This window comes from Lepus europaeus, chromosome 2 (genome assembly GCF_033115175.1).
Source record: "Lepus europaeus isolate LE1 chromosome 2, mLepTim1.pri, whole genome shotgun sequence".
Taxonomy (NCBI): Eukaryota; Metazoa; Chordata; class Mammalia; order Lagomorpha; family Leporidae; genus Lepus; species Lepus europaeus.
In genome coordinates this window covers 143,441,864-143,469,430 of record NC_084828.1, presented here as the reverse complement: position 1 = coordinate 143,469,430, position 27,567 = coordinate 143,441,864, and the positions used below count along the sequence as shown (strand labels likewise).

Below are 27,567 nucleotides of genomic sequence, written 5' to 3'. Positions count from 1 at the left end.
TCCAATTCCTGGCTATTATAAATAAAGGTCTGACATACATTTGTGTACACGTCTTTGTGTGGACATAGCCTTTCATTTCTCTTGGGTAGATTCCTAGGAATGGAATGGCTGGACCTAATGATAGATGTGTATGTTGAACTTTAGGAAACTACCAAAGCATTTTTGCAAAGTGGTTGTACGATTTAAATTCCCACCAGCAGTATATCAGTTTTTCTGAAAAGAAAAACTCAAAACTACATATGAAAAGGGCATATCAAGTACCTGTGAATACAGATTCAGAACAATCAATATGTTCCACTAACTAGTAGTCTTTACTAGGGAAAAAAATTCTTTGGTCACATACGAAGGAAAAAAAAAATGACATAAAGGAAAACTTGGTTATCTCTTAACTTTGATACCAATGTTTTCTGTCAGAAAAAAAAAAAAGTAATATATTTAAGAAACTCAAGGAAAAGTACAAATCAGTTGATAGCAGCAAAATTGACTTTAAAGATAGAGACAAACTTTCATCAACATGAAAAAAATCCTGGAATATTCCTTCCTAGAGAATCTGAAAAGAATTACCTGTAGGTAACAAAAATGCTTAGAGGGATATCAACATAAACACCAGCAGTTAAGCACTAAACAGACCAACAGAACTAAAAATAACTGAAGGCAAGAGGGCAAAAGCCATCTAGAGGGGATAGCTCAGCTCTATCCCCAGCTTCTGGTTTCAGCTATTTGTGGCCCTTTGTAGAATGAATTGGAGAATAGGAGCTCTCTAGTGCACTTTCTCTCCCTGCCTCTTAATTTTTTCTAAAAAATGGAGGGAAAGGGCAGGCATGTTATTCAGCAGGACGGGCTACCACTTGGGATGCCGACATCCCACATCAGAGTGCTGGTCTGAGTCCCAGCTACTCCACATCTGATATAGCTTCCTGCTACTGCATCCTGGGAGACAACAGATGATGGCTTAAGGGCTTGGGCCCTGCCACTAACGTAGAAAACACAGATAGACTTCTGGACTCAAGCCTTCAGCCTTGCCCATACCTGGCTGTTGTAAGCATTTGGGGAAATAAGCTGGTGGATTATTTCGAGTAGATGAAAATAAAAACATTCTAAAAATGAAGCTGTCAAAAGCATACATTTTTTTAGAGGGAGGGAAGAATGGAAGAATATATGGTAAAAATGTTTAATGTTTTCAGTAATTATTGGTGCTATCAGAAAAAATGATTTTGATATTGTTATAATAGAGACAATAATTAAGTTAACACAGGATATTCTTTATGACCTTTATTCTTGAAAACTAGATTCTCAGTATGGAAAAAAGTTACAGCTATGACAGAGAAATAAAAGCTCTGTGTCTCATGGCCAGCACTGTGGCATAGAAGGTTAAGCCTCAACCTGCAGTGCCAGCATCCCATATGGGCAGCGCTTTGAGTCCTGGTTGCTCCACTTGCAGTCCAGTTCCCTGCTGATAGTCATGGAAAGCAGAAGATGGCCCAAATCCTTGGGCCCTTGTACCCATGTGGGAGACCCAGAGGAAGCTTCTGGCTCCTGGTTTCAGCCTGGTGATTGTGGCCATTTAGGGAGTGAACCAGCAGATGGGGGAATCTCTGTCTCTCCTTTCTCTGTAGTTCTGCCTTTCAAATAAATAAGTAAATCCTAAGGGGGGGGGGGGGGGGAAGCTCTGTATCTCAATCTGAACTGCAGGTACTAATGAGAACATATTATATATGTTTAAACATGTTACCTATAGATAGTTTTCTTAATTGTCTACTGAAAAGCCTACAACAGTGACCGATTCAGGATCCTTAATGTACAGATTATGACCACAAAATACCATTTTCCTGTAAAAGAAATTAGACCTTCTTAAAGAGCTAATTTCAGATATGGAACAGGAATTGTTCAAGATATCATATAACAAGGAAGCTATCAAAAAATCACTAGGGTCCAATCAAAAAGGATAGGTTTGAATAGGCTTCCACTGGCCAAAGATGGAACAGTGTGAACCTCAATAAGCATGAAATACGTTCATGAGTTCATAGTGATACTAGATTTTTAAAAAGGAATTGCCTTCCAAAGATAAGGAACAAATTCATTATCTGGAAAGTTGGTAAATACATGGAGAGAATCAAGCATTCATCAGGCCTTTCTTATAAGAATTATACTGCTGGGTACCCAAATAAATGAAGAGACTAGTATTATCACTAATAAATGTAAGAGATTTGATGGCCTTAGGACAACTATTTTGCAACCTACAATAGATTTATGTGTCATCAAGTACCAACAGCTGCTGAAATCATAGAAAAACAATAAGACGGAAGATGGCGGAATAGGAAGGGAGCACATTGATAGTTCAGCAAGACACACAGGTTAATAAAAGTGGAGATACTGCAGGGTCAAGGAAGAGCAGGGGAAGAAACAGCAGCGGAAACTCTTCCGGAACTAGTGATTCACAGTGGACCTGCATGGAGAGCGTGGGAGCCCAAGTTCGGGACACCAGCGGCAGACTCAACACACCAGCGCTGGAACGCGAGGTGAGCCGAACCTCAATAGCCCGAGACACCAGCGGGCAAGCGGAAAGAGGAGACTAGAGGGAACAAGGCTTGAAACTCCGTGGGGAAAAATTCACCAGGCTAACTAGAAGAGAGGAAAAAAAAAAAAAAAGTGACTGATACGGACACGAGGACACGAGTTTCTCTCTCTCCGCTCACCCCTCCAAGGCGAGCAAGACAAAGAGCAGGCGCCATTTTAGACATACGTCATAAGCGGGGCGACCTCAGGTCTGCACCGGCCCCGAGCCTGGCAGAAAAACCTGACTCTGGGGGGAGGGGTGAAATAACAGGAGATTAGCATCTAACTTGGCAATCCAGTGGGAGACTGCAGGAGAATTGGAGCCCACACCGAGGGCAGCAGAGATTCCCTGTGGGGTCCTGGGGAAAGAGCTTCTGATCTCTGGCTCCTATGGGTATATCATTCGCCTGCTAACTACCTCCAATTCAGTTCAGCTGTGCGGAATTACGTCCCTTTTGAATCAAAAAAAAAAAAAAAGAAAGAGAGATTTACCACGCCTAACCTGGGAGTGTCATCTTTGACACACCCTCAACCCTGAGGAACCAAACACAGCTCTCAGTCCACACTTATCTCAAGCCTCTAAGGCTCCACCGAAAGCAGACAGTCCACTTAATATAGAGCCATAGTGTAACAAGAAAAAACACCACAGTGAAGAAACCAAATATCTCCAACATGCCATACAACAAACGCAAAAACCGAGGTAACAAGAACAAGGAAGACACTATGACGCTCCCAAATGAAAAAGACACCCCAATTCAAGATTATGAAGATGATGAGATAGAAGAAATGCAAGAAGTGGATCTCAAAAAATTGATAAGAACATTAAGAAGTTCTCAAAAACAAATTCTTGAACTACAGAAATCCTTCATGGACAAGATAGAAAATCTCTCTCGTGAAAATGAAATATTAAGGAGGAATCAAAATGAAATGAAACAACTAGTAGAACATGAAACTGTGATAGTGACAAAAAACCACAATGAAATGAAGAACTCAATAGATCAAATGACAAACACATTAGAGAGCCTTAAAAACAGAATGGGCAAAGCAGAAGAGAGAATATCAGACTTAGAAGACAGAGAAGAGGAAAGGAAACAGGCAAACCAAAGAAAAGAAGAAGAAATTAGAAATCTAAAAAATATTATCTGGAATCTACAGGATACTATTAAAAAATCTAATATTCGGGTTCTAGGAGTTCCTGAAGGCATGGAGAGGAAGAAAGGATTAGAAGGCATTTTCAGTGAGATACTAGCAGAAAATTTCCCAGGTTTGGAGAAGGACAGAGGCATCTTAGTACAGGAAGCTTATAGAACCCCTAATAAACATGACCAAAAGAGATCCTCACCACGACACGTTGTAATCAAACTCACCACAGTGAAACATAAAGAAAAGATCCTAAAAGGTGCAAGAGAGAAACGTCAGATTACTCTCAGAGGATCTCCAATTAGACTCACAGCAGACTTCTCATCAGAAACCCTACAAGCTAGAAGGGAATGGCGAGACATAGCCCAGGTACTAAGAGAGAAAAACTGCCAGCCCAGAATATTATATCCTGCAAAGCTCTCATTTGTGAATGAAGGTGAAATTAAGACTTTTCATAGCAAACAGAAACTGAAAGAATTTGTTGCCACTCATCCTGCCCTGCAAAAGATGCTTAAAGATGTGTTACACACAGAAACACGGTCACCAATATGAAAGAAGGTAAAGGAAGGAAACCTCACAGCAAAAGATCACAGGAAGCTCAATTTCTCTTTGACATAGAATTAAACTCTGATGCTCTGTTAAAGCAATGTGTTAAAGTAATCTAAAAACAAAAAGCAATTCAAATCAATTGGCAATCTACAAAAAGAGTTAAAGATTTTAAAAGCTATTATTAAAATTGCTATATTGGTCTATTATGCTGTGTTACATGTGTGTACATATTGTATGTCCACATAGGAAATTTTATTAAGAGTTTTATTTTAAATGGCTTATAGATAAGATTGTCCATAAATTTAAGCTGCTAAAATCAATAAAAGATACATTTTAATTTGTGTGACCTGAATCTGTGTATCATGTTTTAAACTTGTTGGTAGAAAGAAACTAAAAACATTTTATATGGTTGTGCTTAAGTTTACTGGTTAAACAAACTATACCATGTTAGATATTTAAGAGGTGTTTTCAAATACATGATTCTTAAAATTTATAGAAGGCATTGGACCTTCTGGTAAATGTTTTCTTAAGTTGTTATCTAATGGTTGAAACGGTTTGCTAAGTATTCATGTAATATTGCTATTGTCAGCAAGCGATCTAGGACTTGCTCCCTCATTTCTCTATTCTAAGCCCAACTTATTCTTTCATTTCTCTATTCTCTTCAAGGTAGGAAACTAATTCTATTATGAAGGAATCTGTAGGACGTAAAATTTAATCTTTAGACCTTATAAAAGAGATGGCTAACATTTTTCTGTAATAGCATAGCCAAAATAAGAACTTAAATAATAATCTCATAGCTAGATTCACTTCGCCATCAGCGAAGTATACAGTAAGTAGAAAAAACCTCCCTTTCAGACCAAAGGGAAAGAAAGTTTTAAAGTGAGAATATAATTTTCCTCACGGGCATTGTCTACCTTAGAAAAACTACTACAGAACATGCCTGTGACTATAGACTTGTAGTTCAGGCCACCGAAGATTAGAGATGGGACATGGGCACTCCCTTGACTTGCATCCTCTGGTCTGCTTTAACACAAACCAGGAGGAAAAGAAAGCTAGGCATCAGAAGCAATGGGTGGCAGGCCTATTAATGGCTGATCTGTACAGTGATCTGCCCTCAAGGAGACCCAACAGGCCAGTCCACTGCAGTGGCTTTCAATGTGGTAAGTCTGGGCTTCAGCAGAAGTCAGCTTGTGAAGAGCCCTGGCAGCTCTGCCAAGAGTTGGATCACTGGAAATGGACCTGCCCTGGAGTCGAAGGATGCCCAGGTCAGAGCCACAGATCTTATTGGCTCTAAGCTGAAAAGCCCTTCACTCAGCCCAACTTCCAAAGTGACCACTGCAGCTGAGGGGATGGCCAAGCAGGGTCAGCAACATTGCAGGCAGAACTGTAAATTTCTTGTTAGAGATGCCACCTGCCTTTACCTGGCCAGCTCTCCTCCCAGCCCAGCCAAGTAATGAAAAAGTAATGAAAGTCAACAGAGTGCCTTCCCCTAGGAGGTTCACACCTCCCTTAGGATATACCCCATGTGAAGAGATAGATAGGTCTGGGCCTCTTAACTTACAAGGCCTAAAGCCTACCAGATTATTATCAAGCCCCTTCTATCAGGTTCTATTTGCCTCTCAATCAGAAAACTTAATTGTAGCTTAGACAGCACCTTTCTTAGCTCCTCTAATAATGACTCTGTCCTTTGTTCTAGACCCTGTCTAGCACACTTTGGCCTCATTCCTTTGTAATCATAACCTCTACTCTACCACCAATGGCTCTACTCCCAACCTGTGTGTACTGATGGTCCTCTTCCCCACTTAATGCTGTATAATTGTTCAAACCTGGTAAATGCCACTCTTAGGATCATTGGTTACTATCCTCACTCTGTCTTTTATGACCTTGTCTAAATATGATCAGAGTCAGCAAACTTGGAAGGCTTCCATAGCCTTGGCAACTCATGACGACAGCCTAGGGTGGTTACTGGCGCCATAAACTAGAGTGTCAATTTGTTGGGTCAACAACAGGAGCCACTATGCACTTGCTCCTCATGTGGGATCTCTGTCCTTAATGTGCTGTACATTGTGATTTAATGCTGTAACTAGTACTCAAACAGTATGTTTCACTTTGTGTTTCTATGTGGGTGCAAACTGTTGAAATCTTTATACTAAATTGATCTTCTGTATATAAAGAGAATTGAAAATGAATCTTGATGTGAATGGAAGGGGAGAGGGAGCGGGAGAGGGGAGGGTTGTGGGTGGGAGGGAAGTTATGGGAGGGGGAAGCCATTGTAATCCATAAGCTGTACACTGGAAAAGACCTTATGTGCTTCTTATGGTCTCAAATACCAAAGAAATGCCAAGAGGATTGAATCTGAGTTGGAGCCAGTCTTGGATCCAGCTAACAATGTGCAGGAATTACCCAAGGCAGACGAGCATACTAATTGTTTCTGTGTATGCAATCAGCAGATTCCAAACTGCACAAAATATACAGGCCAAATGACACAGGTTCTTAATCTCATATATTGTAAGGGAAAGGAAGAGAAAGTCTATAGAGTTAAATTTAGAATCTAAACCTGTACATTTATGATAAAACTTGTTAAAGTGCCCAGAGAAATGATAAAAGTTAGAGAAGGGGTCAATGCTGTAATGTAGCAGATTAAGCCAAGGGCAACCCAGAACAAGGCCCCTGGCTCTGGCCTGGGCCCAGCTCTGGTCGCTGTGGCCATTTGGGGAACGAATGAGCAGATGGAAGATGTCTGTCTCTCGCAACTTTGCTTTTCAAATAAATGAGAAAGTATGCTGACTACTGGAAGCACGAGTTGTGATGAGATAGGGCAATGGAAGGGCTCTGGCATATCTGGGTGATATCATCTTATTGCTATACATTTGCCATGTGACTTTTTAATAAAAATTCATTTAACACTGAAAGGGTTTTGTTAAATAACAAAAGATACTAAATATTAACCAAAAGAAAGCTGGTACAACTCTGCAGCCAGACTGCATGGGTCTGAATTATGCATTCTGCCACACAGCCAAGAGCATAATAATCTCTGCATCAATTACCACATCATAAAATCAGGATAATACAGTAATGAGCTCACATGGTTTTGTCAGGATTAGGAATATAGAGCACTGCCTGACACGAGGCAGGACAGGGGTTAGGAGAGTCCAGGACAGCTAATCATCTAAGTAGTTACTTGGCTTGAGTTTAAAATATGTACCTGATAGGATTATCAGGAGTCAAAAGGAAGTATACACAGTGTGTTTAGTATAGTATTTAGTACACATCAGGTCCATGTTTCCCATGACCTCCTAACATCTAGAATCACCGGTTGCTGCCAGACATACCTCAGCCATAGCTCTTTCCTCCTGCACGTCACACCTGCTCATCCAAGATGATCTTAATGAAACGATCGGCCAGTGAGTCTCATGTGCGAAACTAGATCTTCATCTAGGGTTCAAAAAGATTAACGGATCAACCTCTTGAAATGTTCAACCTCTTAGTGAGAAAGGTCTTGTGTTACTCCCAGCGCAGTGTCCATGGTGCTGGAAAGCCCTAAGCTGAAACTCGAACAGCCACAGTAAGCGCTGATGGCCTCCCTGGCTCACCATCATAAGCCTCCTCCCTCCTCTTCTCCCTTGTGGGTGATCCTGTGCCTGGCTGGAAGACTGCCTGCCTACCCCAAGCAGGAGGTTAGGAGGGCGTGGCACACCATATCTCCCGGGCTGGCCTGACTGCTGGCAGGCCGCAGGAGTCTCAGGCACATTTCCCCCACCCCTGCTCCCAGGTGAAGAGCCTTGTAAAGGGCCAATTAGGTAAACAGCTCCTGGGTGTGCCCCGACCCATAAGGACCACCTGGTAGGCTACTAGGCTATGTGACCTTCAAGCTGATTGGAGAAGCATAGTGGCACCAATATCCGATCTATCCTATAGTGTTGCCCTGAATTAGCTACGCTCCCTCCGCCTGCCCTTTAAAAGCTTATGCTTGATCGTTAATAAATAGACATGTTCACAGAAACTGGTCTTGAGTGCGTCTTGTCGAAGAGCACCGTCACCAGTGCGGGCCTTGCAGGATCAGCCTACACCAACCAGTCTGTGAAATAAACGTGGTGATAGTTTGCAGCAGCCTTTTCCCCACTGCAGGCTGTTAGAGGAGAAAAGTCCGGAGCGCTGAAAGTCACAGAAGAGACTAAACTCTTCCTGGCGCAGAAGCGAGGCTGTAGCTTTACTCAGTGTCACAACACAACTAAAGGCAGGCTATAGGAGTAAGGTTTGGGGGCTGAGAGTTGGTTTGCACCTGGCATATAGACAAGCAGGGGGCAGGCATTTGGCTCAGCAGTTACCCTGGTTCACGTGCTGGCTTTCCTACCTACGCCAGCTTCTTGCTAGCACACACACACTGGGAGGCAGCAGGTTCTAGCTCAAGTACTCAGGTCCCTGCACCCAAGGAACACCTGAACTGAGTACCTGACTCCCAGCCCCAAGTGTTGCGAATATTTGGGAGTGAACCAGCTGATGAAAACTGTTTCTCTGCCTTTCAAATAAAGTGAAAATAAATTAAAAAAAAAAATACAACCATTAAAAAAATTAGCCAAACACAGAAAAGCAAAAACATAGTTGTATCTTCCAGCACTGTCCAGGTTTCCCAACAATCTTTTGGGTCAAATGGTCCCTTATAATATAGCCTAACACGCATCAAACCTTAAAAAACATTTTTCTCGCCATTTGGGGGGTGGGGTAAAAGAGCTGGAAATAACAGATCATGGCCAGGAATTTCTTTCTTGAGTCATACCAAAATCTATAAGCTTTCTCCAAAGTATGTATTCCAAATCACTCCAACAAATGAACATGCACTGCTTTCCAAGTCTATGTTCTCCATGAAATGCAAACTAGTCCGAAGACAGGCCAGCGTTCCAAAGGACTGAATCTCCCACCATTGGGCCTGGACGTCACCTCAACCAAACCATCCCGGGCCGGCGAGGTTACAAGGAGGGCCAGCACACCCTCCTCCCCCGCTTTGAGGCAACACCCGTCCGTGAAACTCCAAATCGGCCGCCTCGTGCCCAAAACGCGGAGCGGAGGCGGCCAGCTCTGCTTGGCAATCCTCAAAGTAAAAACAAAAACAAATGCACGCAGGGGGCTGAAACCAACAAGGGCACTGGCTGCACCGCGTCAAACATTATGATGAGAAACCCTCGCTGACTGGTCTGTTACAAGCGCCTCAGCACGGGGGATTTTTCACCGTTTAAGAACCACATGAGGCTCCACACCAAGTCAGAATCCCCTGCCCACCCCGGATCCAGAATGCGCCCGGTCAACCGGAGAAAGGGCTACGCGCCTCCGAGTGTCCCCCGGACCCTCCGCCTTCGGCCCCCGGCCTCCTACGCCGACCCTGCCCCACACCGGGACGCCGAGGGCCGCGGCGGTCAGCGCCCGTCCGACTCGTCCGGGGTCTCGTCTGATCTAGCCGGGTCCGAGTCCGAGCTCCGCACTGCCTGCCTCGTCCAGCCGCCACAGCAGCAGACCGCACACAGGAGCAAACGGAGACGCCGAAGACCACAAAGGCTGGGGGGCCGGGGCTCGAAGCGGGTTTAACCAATCCCCAAACCCTCACACAGCCTGCTGGAGCCGGTCCCGGCCCGCTCCACCCGGGGCGCCCGGCCACGCTCGGCGCCCAGAGGCCGAGTCCCGAGCGCCTCTCACCTTCCTCAGCCGCCCGGCCCGGCCCTGCCCGGCTCCGCTCCACCGCCTCCGGCCCCGCCTCCGCGACCGTTACCGCCGCCAATGGAGGTTGGCCAATCGAGCCCGAGCGGGTCGAGGTCGGGCCTCTGCTCTGCCTCGGAACTTTCTGAGCGATTATCTCCGGCCTCTCGAGGAGGCTGGGTCCGCCGCGCGCCCTCTGGTTGGCTCCGGCTGCTGGGGGCGGGGCTTACCACCACCGCGGGCTGTCATAGGCCCGCTGACGTTTCAGTCGTGCTCTACGGCCTCTCGCTGGCTGGGGCTCTGTCGCTTACGGAGGGCCTCGGTTCCCTAGGAGATTTCAGATATGCAAATGTGTGGCTGTAGGTGAAAATGAGGCTCGGAGCACCTGGCCACTGCACTGGACCCTCGCCAGGACCGCGAGCTCCTGCTAGGGGAGCAGCCGGCGTGTTCTCGAAGCTCCAGACCGGGGGGAGCCCCGCAGCGGCTGGCATTTGGAGGACCCCAATAAACGTTTGTTGATGACATTTCACCCTCCCTTTCGGCGTTTTCCCGGTGTCCACGAAGAGCCAGGCCCTACATCGGGCTCCGTAAAATGCAGAGGTGTGGACGCTGAGGGACAACGGTGGTTTTCTAGGGCCCTGTGGAGACTGGGTCTTGGGCTGGGTAGCATCTGGCAATCACGGCTCTCGCTTGCTTTTCCAGTCAGTGTGGCCGTGGGATCCCAGGTGTCTCGTGGCTTTGTGGCGGGATTTTTGTGTGATTCCCCCCCCCCCTTTTTTTTTTTAATGGAAGCTGTTCCTGAGCTGCAGGAAACTTTCTGAAGCCTCAGGCTTGTGTTTGACCAGAAACACTCGTTCCCGCTTGGCCCTTCTCCCTGTCATTCTCCTTGGAATCTCCATGATGTCTATTAGCTTCTGACTTGTGAGCCCAGGGCCAAAATTTGGAGATGTCTTGAGTTCTTCTGTTCATGGTGTTTATTCACGGTGACCAATCAGCTTCCTGATACATCCTTGCCAGACTTTTTAAAAAGAAAATCACCTGGGGAGCTTGGGAAACTCCCGATGCAGGGGCCGCCAATCACATCAGGATCTCCAGGTGGGGACCCAGGCATCCAGAGTTTGTAAAGCTCCCCAGGTGATTCCGATGTGCAGGTGTTGTACCTGAAAGGTCCTGATTCCCACCAATTAAGACCACCAGGAGCCAACACTGATGCAAACACAAGAGTTTTATTTCAAACTCAAATTTGGTCCACGTCTGCACCAGGATCTGCCCAGCTGGATCAGCGGCCCCTACAGTAAGGTCGTTAGGGTTTTTAGACAGCTGAACATACAAGTTCAGCTATACAGCATCTGATAGGCTTATATTTTAAATTTATACTTGTCATACAATTGGCAACTATTTAAGTGAGTAAGCAGTTTTTTCTTTTTTTTTAAGTTTAGCATAGGGTCCTTTCTTCCTGGCAAGTTCTTAGCCAGTGAGGTTTAGCATAGGGTCAGGGTTCTTGGTGTTATTTTACACAGGCATCCCATAGGCCTGGCTACCTGGTCATTATCTTGTTGGCTCGGCCAACCAGTCTTTTGAACCAGTTCCCGGGATTTGAAGAAAACCCAAAGGTAAGGGGAGGCTTGTTATTATAAGATGTTAATTTTCAACATGACTGAGTTTAACTCCTTCACAGGCAAGGTGGAAAACTGTGAGCCTAGAAGGATTCTTACGAATGCATCTGGGTGCAGTGTCTGGTCCAGAGGATAAGACGCAGCTTGGGCCTCCTGCGTCCTCCGTGTACCATATCAGAGTGCCTAGGCTCAAGTCCCGTCTCTGCTTCTGACCCAGTTTCCTGATATGCACACGCTGGGAAACAGCAGATAACAGCTCGAAAAGTTGGATCTCCATGCCACCAACGTGAGAGACCTGGATTGGGTTCTGGGCTCTGGGCCTTGCCCTAGCCCAACTCTGGCCATAGATCTTCGGGGAGTGAACCAGTGGATGGTTCATCTCTGTTTCTCCACCTTTCAAACACATAAATAAAATTTTGTTTTGTTTTGTTTTTTAAAATCATGATTCTTAACAGTGAGTAAGAGTCCCATAGCCATTTTACGGCGGAGGTGGGGTATTTAAAGACTTGTGCACACAATTCAAACGCACCTTAGTATAATGCCTAGCTCACAAGTTCTCTTTAACCTTACTATTTTAAAAAGTACTTTTCTTGTAATCCACCTGGGGCCCTTTTGGTACATTGCATATCTGCCTTTCTCTAGAACCACACACCTAACTCCCAAAGCACTGACAAATACAGTGAAACTTACTAAAGGCTTCCTAAAGAATTAGAACTCTTTTCTTTCTTTCTTTCTTTCTTTCTTTCTTTCTTTCTTTCTTTCTTTCTTTCTTTCTCTCTCTCTCTTTCTTTCTTTTTTCTTCCTTTCTTTCTCTTTCCTTCCTTCCTTCCTTCCTTTCCTTCTTTCCTTCTTTCGACAGAGTTAGACAGTGAGAGAGAGAGACAGAGAGAAATTTCTTCCCTCCATTGGCTCACCCCCCAAATGGCCGCTACAGCTGGCACACTGTGCCGATCTAAAGCCAGGAGCCAGGTGCTTCCTCCTGGTCTCCCTTGCGAGTGCAGGGCCCAAGCACTTGGTCCATCCTCCACTGCCCTCCCGGGCCACAGCAGAGAGCTGGCCTGGAAGAGGAGCAACCAGGACAGAATCTGGTGCCCCAACAGGGGCTAGAACCCAGTGTGCTGGTGCCAAAGGTGGAGGATTAGCCAAGTGAGCCAGTGCCTGCCAGGAATCAGGACTCTGTTGCGACCATCGGAGAGGCAAAGAAAGGCCTTTGGAAATGTGCTCAGGAGCTGAGACTTCACTCAAGAAGTGATGGGAGGCTGGCGCCACGGCTCACTAGGCTAATCCTCCGCCTTGCGGCGCCGGCACACCGGGTTCTAGTCCCGGTCGGGGCACCGATCCTGTCCCGGTTGCCCCTCTTCCAGGCCAGCTCTCTGCTGTGGCCAGGGAGTGCAGTGGAGGATGGCCCAAGTCCTTGGGCCCTGCACCCAAGGGTGACCAGGAGAAGCACCTGGCTCCTGCCATCGGATCAGCGCGGTGCGCTGGCCACAGCGCGCCTACCGCAGCGGCCATTGGAGGGTGAACCAACGGCAAAAGGAAGACTTTTCTCTCTGTCTCTCTCTCTCACTGTCCACTCTGCCTGTAAAAAATAAAAAATAATAATAATAAAAAAATTTAAAAAAAGAAGTGATGGGGAACCATTGCTAGGTTTCAGCAGGTGTGTAAAATAGGAAGATTTTCGTTTGGGTCTCTTCAAACCCAATTCTTATATACTTTTTTATATAGACAAAAAATGGTTCCACCATGTGCAACTATGATCACAGCTCTTTTTTCCACAGAAAGAAATAATCATATATTTCTCAGTTTAGCTCATTTAGAGTCTAAAGCTAGAGTTCCTGCCCATCAATTTCAAAACTTACAGGGAGTTCAGTGATCCAAAAAGTTCTAAGGAAAAACTCACCTGAAGGCAAGGCCTGGTCTATAGTGTTTTCTGTTTTCATTGCTTCTCATAGCCACATGGTGTCACTGTTGACAATCTGTCTTTTCCATTGGTCAAGCGATGCAGCACTGTGGCGGAAGAAGGTTCCTTAGTGGCTAACAGAGATATCCCAGAGATGGTACCAGCCACCGTCTCTCTCACAAGGAGATCCAAGGTTACAGCTGTTAGGGCTCCACACTTTCAGGCCCTTCTTCCAGGCAGCTGTGGCCACTGTGAGTTTGGTGTCTGTGCCTTGCAGACAGGTCCCCTCCCCCTCCCCTTGCACCCGTACACCTGCCCTTTGTATACCTGGGTACTCACATTACAACAGCTGGCAGATTTTCATTTTCAGCTTTTAAAATACAAAAGATCTCACTCCTTTCCTTTCCTAGGTTGCCATAATTATGGACAAGAGGCCAAACATCTCTGAGTCAGGATTATTTTGGATGCAAGTACTAGAAAATCTGATTCAAACTGTCTTCTTAAATACAGAAGGTGACTATTTCACAATAAGGAAATTGATTATTTCATATAACAGAAAACCCAGAGGCAGTGTAGACTTAGAACTGGTTAATTCAGTAGTTCAGGTTATGAAGGACCCAGTTGCTGTTAGTCCCTCTCCTCTACTATAAAGAGAGTGAGCTTCAAGTTTGCACTGTCCATCAGGAGCAATCAGGACCACACACTTTCTTTTCCATCTAAAAATCTTTCCTTCCTGTTTGTTTCTCTGTTTAACCAATTAGGTCACACAGGCACTCTGCCTCCTGGTCAGTCACTGAGAAGTGTGTAGATGGCTTAAGCCTAAATTCCAGAAGAAAAAGGGATTGGCAGTGGGGTAGGGGAGGCACAGGGGTTGCAGGTTAGAGACATGGCTACTTGAATAAAACTGGAGCCCAGTACTGGGGAGGCAGACAATGGACCCTACCTGGGTGGTCAGTGTGTCTTTCACCATCTCAAAAGTCCAGGAAGGCTGATTATTCTTGATTTCTGAAAATAGTCCCCCCCCCACACCAGTTCCTGGATTTTGCGAGGAGGGGCTCCAAGATGGTGGAGGATAGTCCAGGAAAAGATAGTTTAATAGAATTGGAGATAGTGAAGTCTCAGGGAAGAGTTAGGGAAAAAACTGCAGAGGAAACTCTTCTGGAATTAGAGGGACATGGTGGATCTACATGGAGGACACGAGTGCCCACAGCTCGGGAGCCCAGCTGCCGAGAATCTTCTCTGCACCAGTGCTGGAAAGAGAGGTGAGGCGAAACTGTAGTAGCCTGAGACACTGGTAGAAAAGTGGCAGGAAGAGCCACGAGGCTTGAAGCCCCGTGGGGGAAAGTACACCAGCCCAACTAGAGGAGAGAAAAAAATAAAAGGGATGGTACAGACACGATTCTCTCTCTCTCCACTCATGTTACAAAGGTGTGCCAGACAATACAGCAGGCACCATTTTGGACATATGTCAAGGCTGTGCCTGCCCTCAGCCATGCAGAAAAACCTGACTCTGGTTGGGAGTAATAGCAGGAGACTAAAACCAAGTGAATGTGTGGAGCTTATGAACCGGGGCTGTGAAAAAAAAAAAAAATTGAGGGTGTGTGGGAGAACTCATGGTTTGGCTGAGACATGAGTTGTCTCAGTGGGAGATGCCACAAACTCAGGCGGCCTTGGCTACCCAGTAAGAGACACTGCAGGGGAATCTGAGCTTACACTGAGGACTGCACAGATCCTTTGTGTGGTCCTTGGGACAGAGCAGACAAATAATATACCCACTGGGGCTAGTGCTCAGGCACTGACTGCCATCGAGGAGAAGAGCTCAGCTGAGTGGAATTACTTCCCTTCTGAATTAAAAAAAGAGAGAGAGAGAGAGAGAAGATTTACCACGCCAAACCTGGGTATGTCACTTTCGGCACACCCTTAACCTTGAAGAACAGAATAGAGCTCTCTGGCCACACCCACCACAAGCCTCTACAGATTCACCAAAATCAGACAGTCCACTTAATCTAGAGTCATAGTATAATGAGAAAAGCCACCACAGCAAAGAAAAAAAAAAAGCAACCAAAGAATATCTCCACAATGCCAAACAACAAATGCAAAAACCAAGGAAACAAGAACAAGGAAGACATCATGACACTCCCAAATGAGCATGACAATCCAATACAAGATTATGAAGATGATGAGATAGAAGAAACGCAATATACAGAATTCAAAAAATTTATGATAAGAACATTTAGAAGTTCTCAAAAACAAATGCATGAACTTCAGAAATCTATTCAGGACAGAACTGAAAATCTCTCTTGTAAAAATGAAATCTTAAGGAATCAAAATGAAATGAGGAATTTAGTAGAACATGAAATTGAGGTATTGAAGAGAAATCAAAATGAAATGAAGAATCAATAGAGCAAATAAAAAACACATTTCAGAGCCTTAAAAACAGAGTCAGTGAGCCAGAAGAGAGAATATCAGACTTAGAAGACAGAGCACAGGAAAGTATACACTCAAACCAAAGAAAATAAGAGGAAATTAGAAATCTAAAAAATATTGTTGGGAATCTACAGGATACTATTAAAAAATCCAACATTCAGATTCTAGGAGTTCCTGAAGACATGGAGAGAGAGAAAGGATTAGAGGCTGACACCACAGCTCAATAGGCTAATCCTCTGCCTGCAGCACTGGCACACTGGGTTCTAGTCCCAGTCGGGGCACCGGATTCTGTCCCAGTTGCCCCTCTTCCAGGCCAGCTCTCTGCTATGGCCCGGGAGTGCAGTGGAGGATGGCCCAAGTGCTTGGGCCCTGCACCCGCATGGGAGACCAGGAGAAGCACCTGGCTCCTGCCTTCAGATCAGTGTAGTGTGCCGGCCGCAGCAGCCATTGGAGGGTGAACCAATGGCAAAGGAAGACCTTTCTCTGTCTCTCTTTCTCACTGTCCACTCTGCCTGTCAGAAAAAAAAGGATTAGAAGGCCTTTTTAGTGAGATACTAGCAGAAAACTTTCCGGTTTTGGAGCAGGAAAGAGAAATCCAAGTACAGGAAGCACATAGAACCCCAATAGAAGCCAGACCAAAAGAGATCCTCACCATGACACATTATAATCAAACTCACCACAGTGAAAACATAAAAATAAATTCTAAAATGTGCAAGAGAGAAATGTCAGATTACTCTCAGAGGATCTCCAATTAGACTCATAGCTGACTTCTCATCAGAAACCCTTCAGGCTAGGAGGGAATGGCGAAATATAACCCAAGTACTAAGAGAATAAAACTGTCATCCCAGAATATTATATCCTGCAAAGCTCTCATTTGTGAATGAAGGTGAAATAAAGACCTTTCAAGGCAAACAGAAATTGAAAGAATTTGTCACCATTCATCCAGCCCTGCAAAAGATGCTTAAAGATGTGTTACACACAGAAACACAGAAACATGGTCATCAATATGAAAGAAAGTAAAGGAAGAAAATCTCCCAGTAAAAAAATCACAGGAAGTTCAAAGCATATATTAGAAATATCTTTGAGAGTGGGAATAAGAGGGGAAGAGATGTACAATTTGGGACATGCTCAATCGGACTTGCCCCAAATGGTAGAGTTAGAAACATATCAGGGGATTCCAATTCAATCCCGTCAAGGTGACATGTACCAATGCCATCTCACTAGTCTAAGTGATCAATTGCTATTTACAATTGATCATAATGATAGGACTAAGAGTCAACGGGATCACGTAAACAAGACTAGTGTCGGCAAATACTAACTGATAGAATAAAAAAGGGAGAGAACGATCCAACATGGGAAGCGGGATACACAGCAGACTCATAGAATGGCGGATGTCCTCAACAGCACTCTGGCCTCAGAATCAGCCCTTAAGGCATTCAGATCTGGCTGAAAAGCCCATGAGAGTATTTCAGGCTTGGAAAGCCAAGACACTCAGGCAAAAAAAAAAAAAATGACTTAAATGAAAGATCTCTGCAAGTGAGATCTCAGTGGAAAGAACAGGTCATCAAAGAAAGAGGTACCTTTCTCTGAGGTAGGAGAGAACTTCCACTTTGACTATGACCTTGTCCAAATATGATCAGAGTCAGCGAACTCAAAAGGCTTCCATAGCCTTGGCAAGTCATGACAAGAGCCTAGGGTGATTACTGATGCTGTAAACAAGAGTGTCAATTTGTTAAGTCAACAACATGAGTCATTGTGCACTTACTCCTCATGTAGGATCTCTGTCCTTAATGTGCTGTACATTGTGATTTAATGCTATAACTAGTACTCAAACAGTATTTTTCACTTTGTGTTTCTGTGTGGGTACAAACTGTTGAAATCTTTACTTAATACATACTAAACTGATCTTCTGTATATAAAGAGAATTGAAAATGAATCTTGATGTGAATGGAAGGGGAGAGAGAATGGGGGGTGGGAGGGGAGTTATGGGGGGAGGCCATTGTAATCCATAAGCTGTACTTTGGAAATTATATTCATTAAATAAAAGAAAAAAGAAGAAATATCTTTGGGAAAATGGCAGGGCAAAGTCACTAATCGATAGTCACATTGAATGTAAATGGCCTCAACTCCCCAATTAAAAGATACAGACTGACTGAATGGATTAAAATACAAAACCCATCTATTTGCTGCTTATAAGAAAATACATCTTTCCAACAAAAGTACATGCAGGCTGAAAGTGAAAGGTTGGAAAAAGATATTCCATGCCAACAGAAGCCAAAAAAGAGCTGGCATAGCCACCTTAATATCAGACAAAATAAACTTTAACACAAAAACTGTTAAGAGAGACAAAGAGGGGCACTATATAATGATTAAGGGATCAATTCAACAGGAATATGTAACTATATAAATGTATATATATTTTATACATTTTATATATAAGTTATATGTAATTTATATATAAATTACAGGGCACTGGTTTATTTAAAAAATATGTTAAGGAACTTAAAGGGAGACTTAGACTCCAATACAATAGTATTGGGGGACTTCAATACTCCACTTTCAGCAATAGACAGATCAACCAGACAGAAGATCAACAAGAAAATAGCAGATTTAATTGACACTAAAGACCAGATGGCTCTAACAGATATCTACAGAACTTTTCATCCTACAGTTAAAGAATATACATTATTCTCAACAGTGTATGGAACCCACTCTAGGATTGACCACATACTAGGCCATAAAGCAAGTTTCAGCAAATTCAAAAGAATTGAAATCATACCATGCAGCTTCTCAGACCACAGTGGAATGAAGCTGGAAATTAGCAACTCAGGAATCCCTAGAGCATATGCAAACACATGGAGACTGAACAACATGCTCCTGAGTGAACAATGCGTCATAGAATAAATCAAAAGAGAAATCAAAAACTTTCTGGAAGTAAATGAGGATAACAACACAACATATCAAAACTTATGGGATACAGCAAAGGCAGTGTTAAGAGGAAAGTTTATAGCAATAGGTGCCTACATCAAGAAATTGGAAAGGCACCAAATAAATGAGCTATCAATGCATCTCAAGGATTTGGAAAAATTGCAGCAAACCAGACCCAAAACTAGTAGAAGAGAAATAATTAAAATTAGAGAAGAAATCAACAGAATTGAATAAAAAATTACAAAAGATTAGCAAAATGAAGAGCTGGTTTTTTGAAAAAATAAACAAAATTGACACCCCATTGGCCCTACTAACTAAAAAAAGAAAAGACCCAAATCAATAAAACCAGAGATGAAAAAGGGAATGTAACAGCAGACACCACAGAAATAAAAAGAGTCATCAGAAATTACTACGAGGAGTTGTATGCCAGCAAACAGGGAAATCTATCAGAAATGGATAGATTCCTGGACACATACAACCTACCTAAATTGAACCATGAAGACATAGAAAACCTAAACAGACCCATAACCGAGTCAGAAATTGAATCATTAATAAAGGCCCTCCCAACGAAGGAAATCCCAGGACTGGATGGATTCACTGCTGGATTCTACCAGACATTTAAAGAACTAACTCCAATTCTTCTCAAACTATTCAGAACAATTGAAAAAGAGGGAATCCTCCCAAATTCTTTCTATGAAGCCAGCATCACCTTAATTCCTAAATGTGAAAAAGATGTAGCAGAAAAAGAGAATTACAGACCAATTTTCCTGATGAACATAGATGCAAAAATCCTCAATAAAATTCTGGCCAATAGAGTGCAACAACACATCAGAAAGATCATCCACCCAGACCAAGTGGGATTTATCCCTGATGTGCAGGGATGGTTCAACGTTCACAAATCAATCAATGTGATACACCACATTAACAAACTGCAGAAGAAAATCCATATGATTAACTCAATAGATGCAGAGAAAGCATTTGATAAAATACAACACCCTTTCATGATGAAAACTCTAAGCAAATTGGGTATAGAAGGAACATTTCTCAATACAATCAAAGTAATTTATGAAAAACCCATAGCCAGCATCCTATTGAATGGGGAAAAGCTGGAAGTATTTCCACTGAGATCTGGTACCAGACAGGGATGCCCACTCTCACCACTGCTATTCAATATGGTTCTGGAAGTTTTAGCCAGAGCCATTAAGCAAGAAAAAGAAATTAAAGAGATACAAATTAGGAAGGAAGAAGTCAAACTATCCCTCTTTGCAGATGATATGATTCTTTATTTAGGGGATCCAAAGAACTCTACTAAGAGACTATTGGAACTCATAGAAAAGTTTGGCAAAGTAGCAGGATATAAAATCAGTGCACAAAAATCAACAGCATTTGTATACACAGGCAATGCCATGGCTGAGAAAGAACTTCTAAGATCAATCCCATTCACAACAGCTACAAAAACAATCAAATACCTTGGAATAAACTTAACCAAGGACATCAAAGATCTCTACGATGAGAATTACAAAATCTTAAAGAAAGAAATAGGATACTAAAAAATGGAAAAATTTTCCTGACTTTTGCATAGGTGGTGAGTGGATTGGGGGGGGGGGCTCCACATTGCTCTGCAAAGGAGCTCTCTTAGGGACCCCCAAAGCCTTGCTGGAACCTCTGTTTGCTATGGAAGGACAGGACCCTGTACCCAAGTAGGCTTTACCTCAGCATCCTGCCACATCCTTCTCAGAAGTGTTCTATGGGCAAAACCACCCATCAGAATTCAAATGGCTCGAAGCATTAACATTCATTCATAAAAATGTATTAAGCACTGGTTACATGGTAGGGATTGAATTAGCTGCTGAGTTCACAGTGTTAAGAAAGCCAAATGTGGTTCTGTCTCTGTGGAGCTTCTAGTCTAGTTGGTGAGAGAAAACGGAAGACAAGTAAGTACATAGCTCCAACAAGGACGTAGGAGAAGAAAATAGGGGTTGAGGGGAAGGCCTCTCTGATGAACTGATGCTTCAGTTGAGATCCAAGGCATGTCTTCATTTCAGCTCTCTTCAGTTTTTGTCTCTTCTACAAGAATCTGAACTCCTGGGGGAAATGAACTGCATCTTCCTAAACTCCGCACCTCGTGCTGTTGCCTGGTACACAGTAGGTGCTCAATACGGTCTCAGATTCAGCCTGAAGCATGGAAGGAAGGACCATACACAAACAGCTCAGGCAAGCAAATGGATGACAAGTGCTCAGAACGATAATAGTTACATTTAACTAAGCGCTTCCAATGTGGCAGGCCCTATGCTAAGCACTTTTCATAGTCTAATTTGTTAACTCTTCACAGCACGTTAATATGAGTACTGTTATTATCTCTATTTTACAAATGAGCAAATTAGGACATGGAAGCCAAAAAGAACTTGCCAAGATTACACACTAGTGTGTGACACAGTCAGGCTGTGTCATAGACCACATTGTGGGCCCCTGCTCTACTACCAGATTGCTATCTGCATCTTTTGGAATTTACAATTGCACCTGTCCATGTAGTAATTAATCTATTATTACATAACACATTACCCCCAAACAAACCATCTTTAAAAAAAAAAAAGATTTGTTTATTTATTTGACAGACAGAGTTACAGAGAGGCAGAGAGAGACAGGTCTGCCTTCTGCTGGTTCATTCCCTAGATGGCTACAATGGCCTGAGCTGGACCGATCCGAAGCCTGGAGCCAGGAGCCACGATCCTCTTCCAGGTCTCCCACACCGGTGCAGGGGCCGGAGCACTTGGGCCATCTTCTACTGCTTTCCCAGGTCATAACAAAGAGCTGGATCAGAAGTGGCGCAGCTGGGATCAGGACTGGCACCCACATGGGATTCCGGCACTGGAGGCAGCGGCTGTTACCCACTATGCCAGAGCACCAGCCTCAATCATACCATCTTAAAATAAATACTTATTCTCTCAATTAGTATTCTGTGGGTCCAGGAATACACAGTAGCTTCGCTGGATGGTCTGGATGAGACTTCTCATGAGGTTGCAGTCAACCTGTTTGCCCTACAGTCACTGCGAGGTTCAAGTGAGGTTGGAGAATTCACTTCTAAGTTCACTCATGTGGTTGCTGGCAGGACTCAGTTCATTCCCATCAAGTGGACCACTCCCCAAACTGCCTCGGTGTCCCTACAATACGGCAGCTTCCCACAGAACGAGTGGACCAAGACAGCATGAAGGCACCAAAGACAGAAGCTGCAGGGTTTCTTTCTTTTTTTTTTTTAATAATCAAATATCAGAAGTGTCATATCATCACTCCTGCTGGATGCTGTTGGTCACATACCAATCCCGTAAAATGTGGGAGAGGACCAAACAAACACACGGTTGCCAGGCAGTGGGAATCGTTGGAGACTGGCTGCCAATCTCTTTGCTTATTTTTTATAACTGCCTCCCCCACTAGACTGTAAATTTCATGAGTGGGAAGAATTAATCAGGATTCTGTCTTATTCTCTGCCACAGTGCATACCTTATGATGGATAGTAACTATTGAATAAATGTAACAATGACAGTGATGTGAATTCTAAATATAGTTATACAATCCTGTCTTGTTCTCAAACTCCCATTTGCCTTTCATGATGCCATTTAAATTATGTAATTACTCATTTATTTATTGGAGAAGCAGAGAGATAGAGATAGCTCCCGTCTGCTTGTTCACTCCCCAAATACCTGTACTGGCCAGCACTGGTCTGGGCTGAAGTCAGGAGCCAGGAACTCAATCAGGTTTCCCGCATGGCTGTCATGGACCCGACTACTCAAGCCATCACCTACTGCCTCCCAGAGGGTGCATTAGCAGGAAGTTGAAGTTAGGATCTGCAGTCAGGTATTAAACCCAGGTACTCTGATGTGAGACGCGGGCACCTTAATCAGTGTACTAACCACCAGGCCAAATGCTTGACCTTAAATAATCTCTAAAAGGAGGACAATATCATGCCCAAGAACATTTACTCCTGTATATAAAATTACAGCATGTGGTCTTGGGTGGAACACACACCAAACTTATGGGAATATGACCTTTAGGAAGGATAAAACAGCAATAGTATTAGGTTTTTTTTCCTATAAAAAACTTATATTGAACTGATATTTAATGACTGTCAACTCTAGGTGGTAGGAATGTGTATATTATTCTCTGTACTTTGCTATACTTTTAAACTCTTCCAAATGAACAAGATAAATTAGTATAAAAACCTTGAGCCATTGGAACACGTGGCTGTACTACTTCCTTTGTCTATGCGCTCTAAGGCTGTATCTGTAAGTCCTATTCTCCAGACAACTCAGGCCAAAGCCTTTTTTTTCCCGAAATTGTCCAAACTTTGCTGGCTTGAAGTTCTATATAGTCACCTTGGCTTGTGCTGCTTCACTTTCTGCGTTTGTGTAGCTACAGCTGTAGCTCCCTGGGGTGGAGCTATGCACAAGCAGCAGCAGGCTGGCCGGCAGCAGGCGGCTGTGCTCACTGGCACTGGATCTGACACACAACCTCTGAGGCTGGCCCAGGGCCAGAATACTGGGCCCTGGGTTTGTTTTTAAAATACTGGTGCCACTTCCTTTAACATATAACCCATCGTTGTACTGCACCAGAACTGGAAAGGTGTATGGAAAATTTAAACCTGAAGATATTAGATGTCTGTAACTTTTTGCTTTTATTTTGGCCTCCATTTATGGTGTTTAAAAGTAAGTTCTGAAAATCACTTGATTCATTAATCACTCGATTCATTGTGAATGCTCTCTTTTTGGAAAAAAAAAGATTTATTTGAAAGGCAGACTTACAGAAAGAGAGGGAAGGAAAGACACACACACAGAGAGAGAGAGAGAGAGAGAGAGAGAGAAAGGTCTTCCATTTGTGGTTCACTTCCCAAGTGGCCGCAACAGCCAGAGCTGGGCTGATCCAAAGCCAGGAGCCAGGAGCCTCTTCTGGGTCTCCCACATGAGTGCAGGGGCCCAAGCACTTGGGCCATCATCCATTGCTTTCCCAGGAGTATTAGCAGGGAGCTGGACCAGAAGTGAAGCAGCCAGGACTTGAACCGGCGCCCATATGGGATGCCAGCACTGCAGGTAGCAGCTTTACCTGCTATGCCACAGCACTGGCCCTAGCTGCTCTCTTAAAATAAATCAGTGGCCGGGGGGTGAGGGAGGGAGGTGTGGCGCTGTGGTGTGGTGGGTAAAGTCGCTGCCTGCAGTGCTGGCATCCCATATGGGCACCAGTTTGAGTCTTGGAGGCTGCTCCACTTCCTATCCAGCTCTCTGCTATGGCCTAGGAAAGCATAGAAGATGGATCAAGTGCTTGGGCCCCTACATCCGCATGGGAGACCCAGAGGAAGTTCCTGGCTCTTGGCTTCAGATGGGCACAGCTCCGGCTGTTGCGACCACCTGGGGAGTGAACCAGTGAATGGAAGACTTCTCTGTCTTTATGTCTGCCTCTCTGTAACTTTGTCTTTCAAATGGATAAATAAATCTTTAAAAAAAGATTTATCTTCCCAGTGGGAAGATGCCAGCATCACATGTCAAAGTGCCTGGGTTGGAGTCCCAGCTCCTCTCGCAACTCCAGCTTCCAGCTAATGTGCACCCTGGGAGACAGTAGGTGATGACCCAAGTTCTTGCTTCCCTATCACCCACATGGGAGAACTGGCTTGAGTTCCAGGCTCCCAGCTTTGACCTGGCTCAGCCCCAGCTGTTGCAGGCATTTTGAGAGGTGAACTTGAGGAAGGGAGATCTCTCTCTATTTCTCCCTCAAATAAATAAATGAATACTTTTTAAGAATAAAATAAATCAGTGGAATCTATGTTAGTGAGAGGCACAAAGTCAGATGCAGGGTGAGCCTGTTGGAACACCTTCTGTGCTCAAGTTCACTGCCTTCTATAGTATTTTATTCAGATTTGATTTCTTTCCACAACAGTCCTATCAGATAAAAAGAGACTATTCCTACCTACCTCAGGTGTCCTGGGCCTGCGGAGTGGTTGGTACAAAATGCAGCCCAAACCAGTACCTTCCTTAACCCCAGGCATCCTAGAAGCCATACCAAGAGGAAACAGTGACACAGTTCCAGGCAGCTGGGATTCGTGGACTGCCTTGCCCATTCTGGGTATAGACTTAAGTGTCCCTGTGCTCTGGGACCCCTGGCAGAGGGGCACCCCAGGCCCTAGGAATAGCCTCAGGTTTTTCTTCAGCACAGTCAGTACCTCTCTTAATACTTTCTTTAATTTTATGTATTTGAAAGGCAGAGTTACAGTGAGAGAGGGAGAGACAGAGAGAACTTCCATCTGCAGGTTCACTCCCCAAACACCCTCAATGGCCAGGGTTGGGCCACGTTGAAGCCAGGAACCTGGAACTCCATCTTGGTCTCCCATGTGGGTGACATCTTCCACTGCCTTTCCCAGGCACACGCTCAGGGAGCTGGATCGGAAGTGGAGCAGCTGAGACTTGAACCGAGTGCTCATATGGGATGCCATCATCCCACACAGCTTAACCCACTGCACCACAACTTTTCTAATACAGCCTCTAGTAACACAAACTTTCCAGATCCCACAAGCTTGGCTGCATCATCTTGGCCCTGTAACTTCTCAAGAGTGCTGGGTCTCTGAAATCACTGGGCTGTAACGAGAACTATCTGCAACGGCATATGACAGAAAGCATTCACAAAGTACGCCTTCGGTGGTTGCTACAGTTTGAACACAATGTCTCTCTCCAACTCACAGAGATCTTTAAACCCCAATGTCATAAGTCAGTGGTACTAAACAGGGTGGTGGGTTAATCCAATTGTGGTGTTTGGGAGCCATGACCTCAGACAGCAGCTTCCTAAGAGGGTTGGTTGTAAAGGAGAGGTTGGGCCCAGCTCTCTGCTTCCTGGCTCACCGTGCGTTCATTCCTCTGCACACGCTCCACACCGCCACCCCCTGACCACAGCAGACAGCACACCCTGTGTTGGACTGAACTTCCAAGACAAACTTTATTCCTTCGTAAGTACTTAGTCTCTCATATTTATCAGTACTAATAGCTGACTAACGCCTTGGTCTTATAAAAGATGGCCAGATTCCTTGAGTTTTATAAGAAAATATGAAGTTTCATATTTCCTAGTCAGGATTTCCTAAGCCTAATCAAACAACTCAGGATTGGTTCTCAGAAGAATTACAACTGGGAAAGGGGAACTAGGGAAGAATGATAGAAGGAAAAGCTCAGCTAGTCTTTCCTCATCTTTGGAAATGTCCACTCTGGTGCCTCTTACCTCCCCACTGCCCAGTTCATTCTGTGAGCCATCAGTTGTTGCATATTCTCTGTTCAAGACACTGGTGCACAAGAAAATAAAAATACAATAATGCCTGGTTCCTCAGGGAGTTTTCCATACAGGGTGGCCAATGAGAACTTCGTGCTCATTATGCAGAATCCCTGTGACATAATCTGCTTAAGAATTTCGTTCTTAACTTCGCAGGTCAGTTAACCTAATCCTTAGGTTGTTTCCTATCGTCTCTCAGCTCCACTTCTCTCACACATTGTACTTGCTCAGCACCTAGAAACCGGAGCCACCTTGCTAGCCCCCACTGAAGCAATCCTATTAACATCAAGCTGCATGGGCTGGTGCTGTGGCATAGTGGGTAATGGGGCCACCACTGCCTGCAATGTCAGCAACCCATATGGGTGCCGGTTCAAGTCCCAGCTGCTCCACTTCTGATCCAGCTCTCTGCCATGGCCTGGGATAGCAGTAGAAGATGGCCCAAGTCCTTGGACCCCTGCACCCGCATAGAAGACCCAGAAGAAGCTCCTGGCTCCTGGCTTTAGATCAGTGCAGCTCCAGCCATTGTGGCCAACTGAGGAGTGAACCAGCGGATGGAAGACCTCTCTCTCCCTCCTCCTCTCTGTAGCTCTGCCTTTCACATGAATGGATAAATCTTGAAGAAGGAGGAGGAGGAGGAGTAAGGAAGAATAAGGCAGCGGAGGCTAACAGGCTCTCTTTAGCCTCTTTTATGAAGGCTTCAATCCCATTGGTAAGGGCAGGGCCTTCAAGGCCTAATCACTCCTAAAGACCACATGTCTTCCTACTGTTGTGTTGGGAGTGAGGGGTCAACATAGGGATTCTGGAGACCCAAGAAGCCCTCCAGAGTCCCTTCACACGTCTCTATTCTGTTGCTGGGGCCGCTCTCCAGGGACGGCTCACTGCTCTCCTCAGATGGCCTCTCACTCTCTGCAGCTGACCCTGCCTCCTCCTTCAAGGGAAAACCAAAGACACCTAAAATACCATGGCAGGGAGGGGAAAATGGCTTCCCTCTACGCTTCTAGGTGCTTGGGCGGAGCTATCCATTAAATCCACACAAGACAGTTTAACACGAGAAAACCTCCATTTAATTACATACATGCACACAGGAGTCCCACAAAATACGAGACTCCAGGCCCCATCAGATGAGAAGCATGCATAGCGTCCCAAGCTACAAGAGGAATAGGGGCTCTGGGCTTCTGGGCAGGGGGTTGGTGACACAAGTTATGGGAAGGTGAGGGGTGACAGTGCATGGTGAATAAAGGTCCTCTAGCTAGGCAGATGAAAAACAAAACAAAACAAAACAAAACAAAACAGGGAGTCAGCGCCATGGCTCAGGAGATTAAGCCTCCGCCTGCAGTGCTGGCATCCCATATGGGCACCAGTTTGATCACCGGATTCTCAACTTCTGATCCAGCTCCCTGCTAATGGCCTGGGAAAGTAGTGGAAGATGGCCCAAGTCTTTGGGCCCCTGAGCCCATGTGGGAGACC

The 27,567-nt window shown here is 44.6% G+C and overlaps 1 protein-coding gene across 3 annotated transcripts in view; it reads right to left on the bottom strand.

Moving 5' to 3' along the window:
- CEP70 (centrosomal protein 70) overlaps positions 1–10,051 on the bottom strand; it is a 65,327-nt gene extending 55,276 nt beyond the window's left edge. Inside the window, exons 1-2 of one of the 3 annotated variants that reach the window (XM_062214149.1) lie at positions 9,934–10,051; positions 7,578–7,680 (exon numbers count right to left, since the gene is read on the bottom strand). In XM_062214149.1, the coding sequence (XP_062070133.1) occupies positions 7,578–7,619 (42 nt within the window). In that variant the 5' untranslated portion in view covers positions 7,620–7,680; positions 9,934–10,051. The remainder of the gene's footprint in view (positions 1–7,577; positions 7,681–9,933) is intronic. The other 2 variants (XM_062214140.1, XM_062214157.1) reach the window with 2 other exon arrangements.
- Between the last annotated feature and the right edge of the window lie 17,516 nt (positions 10,052–27,567).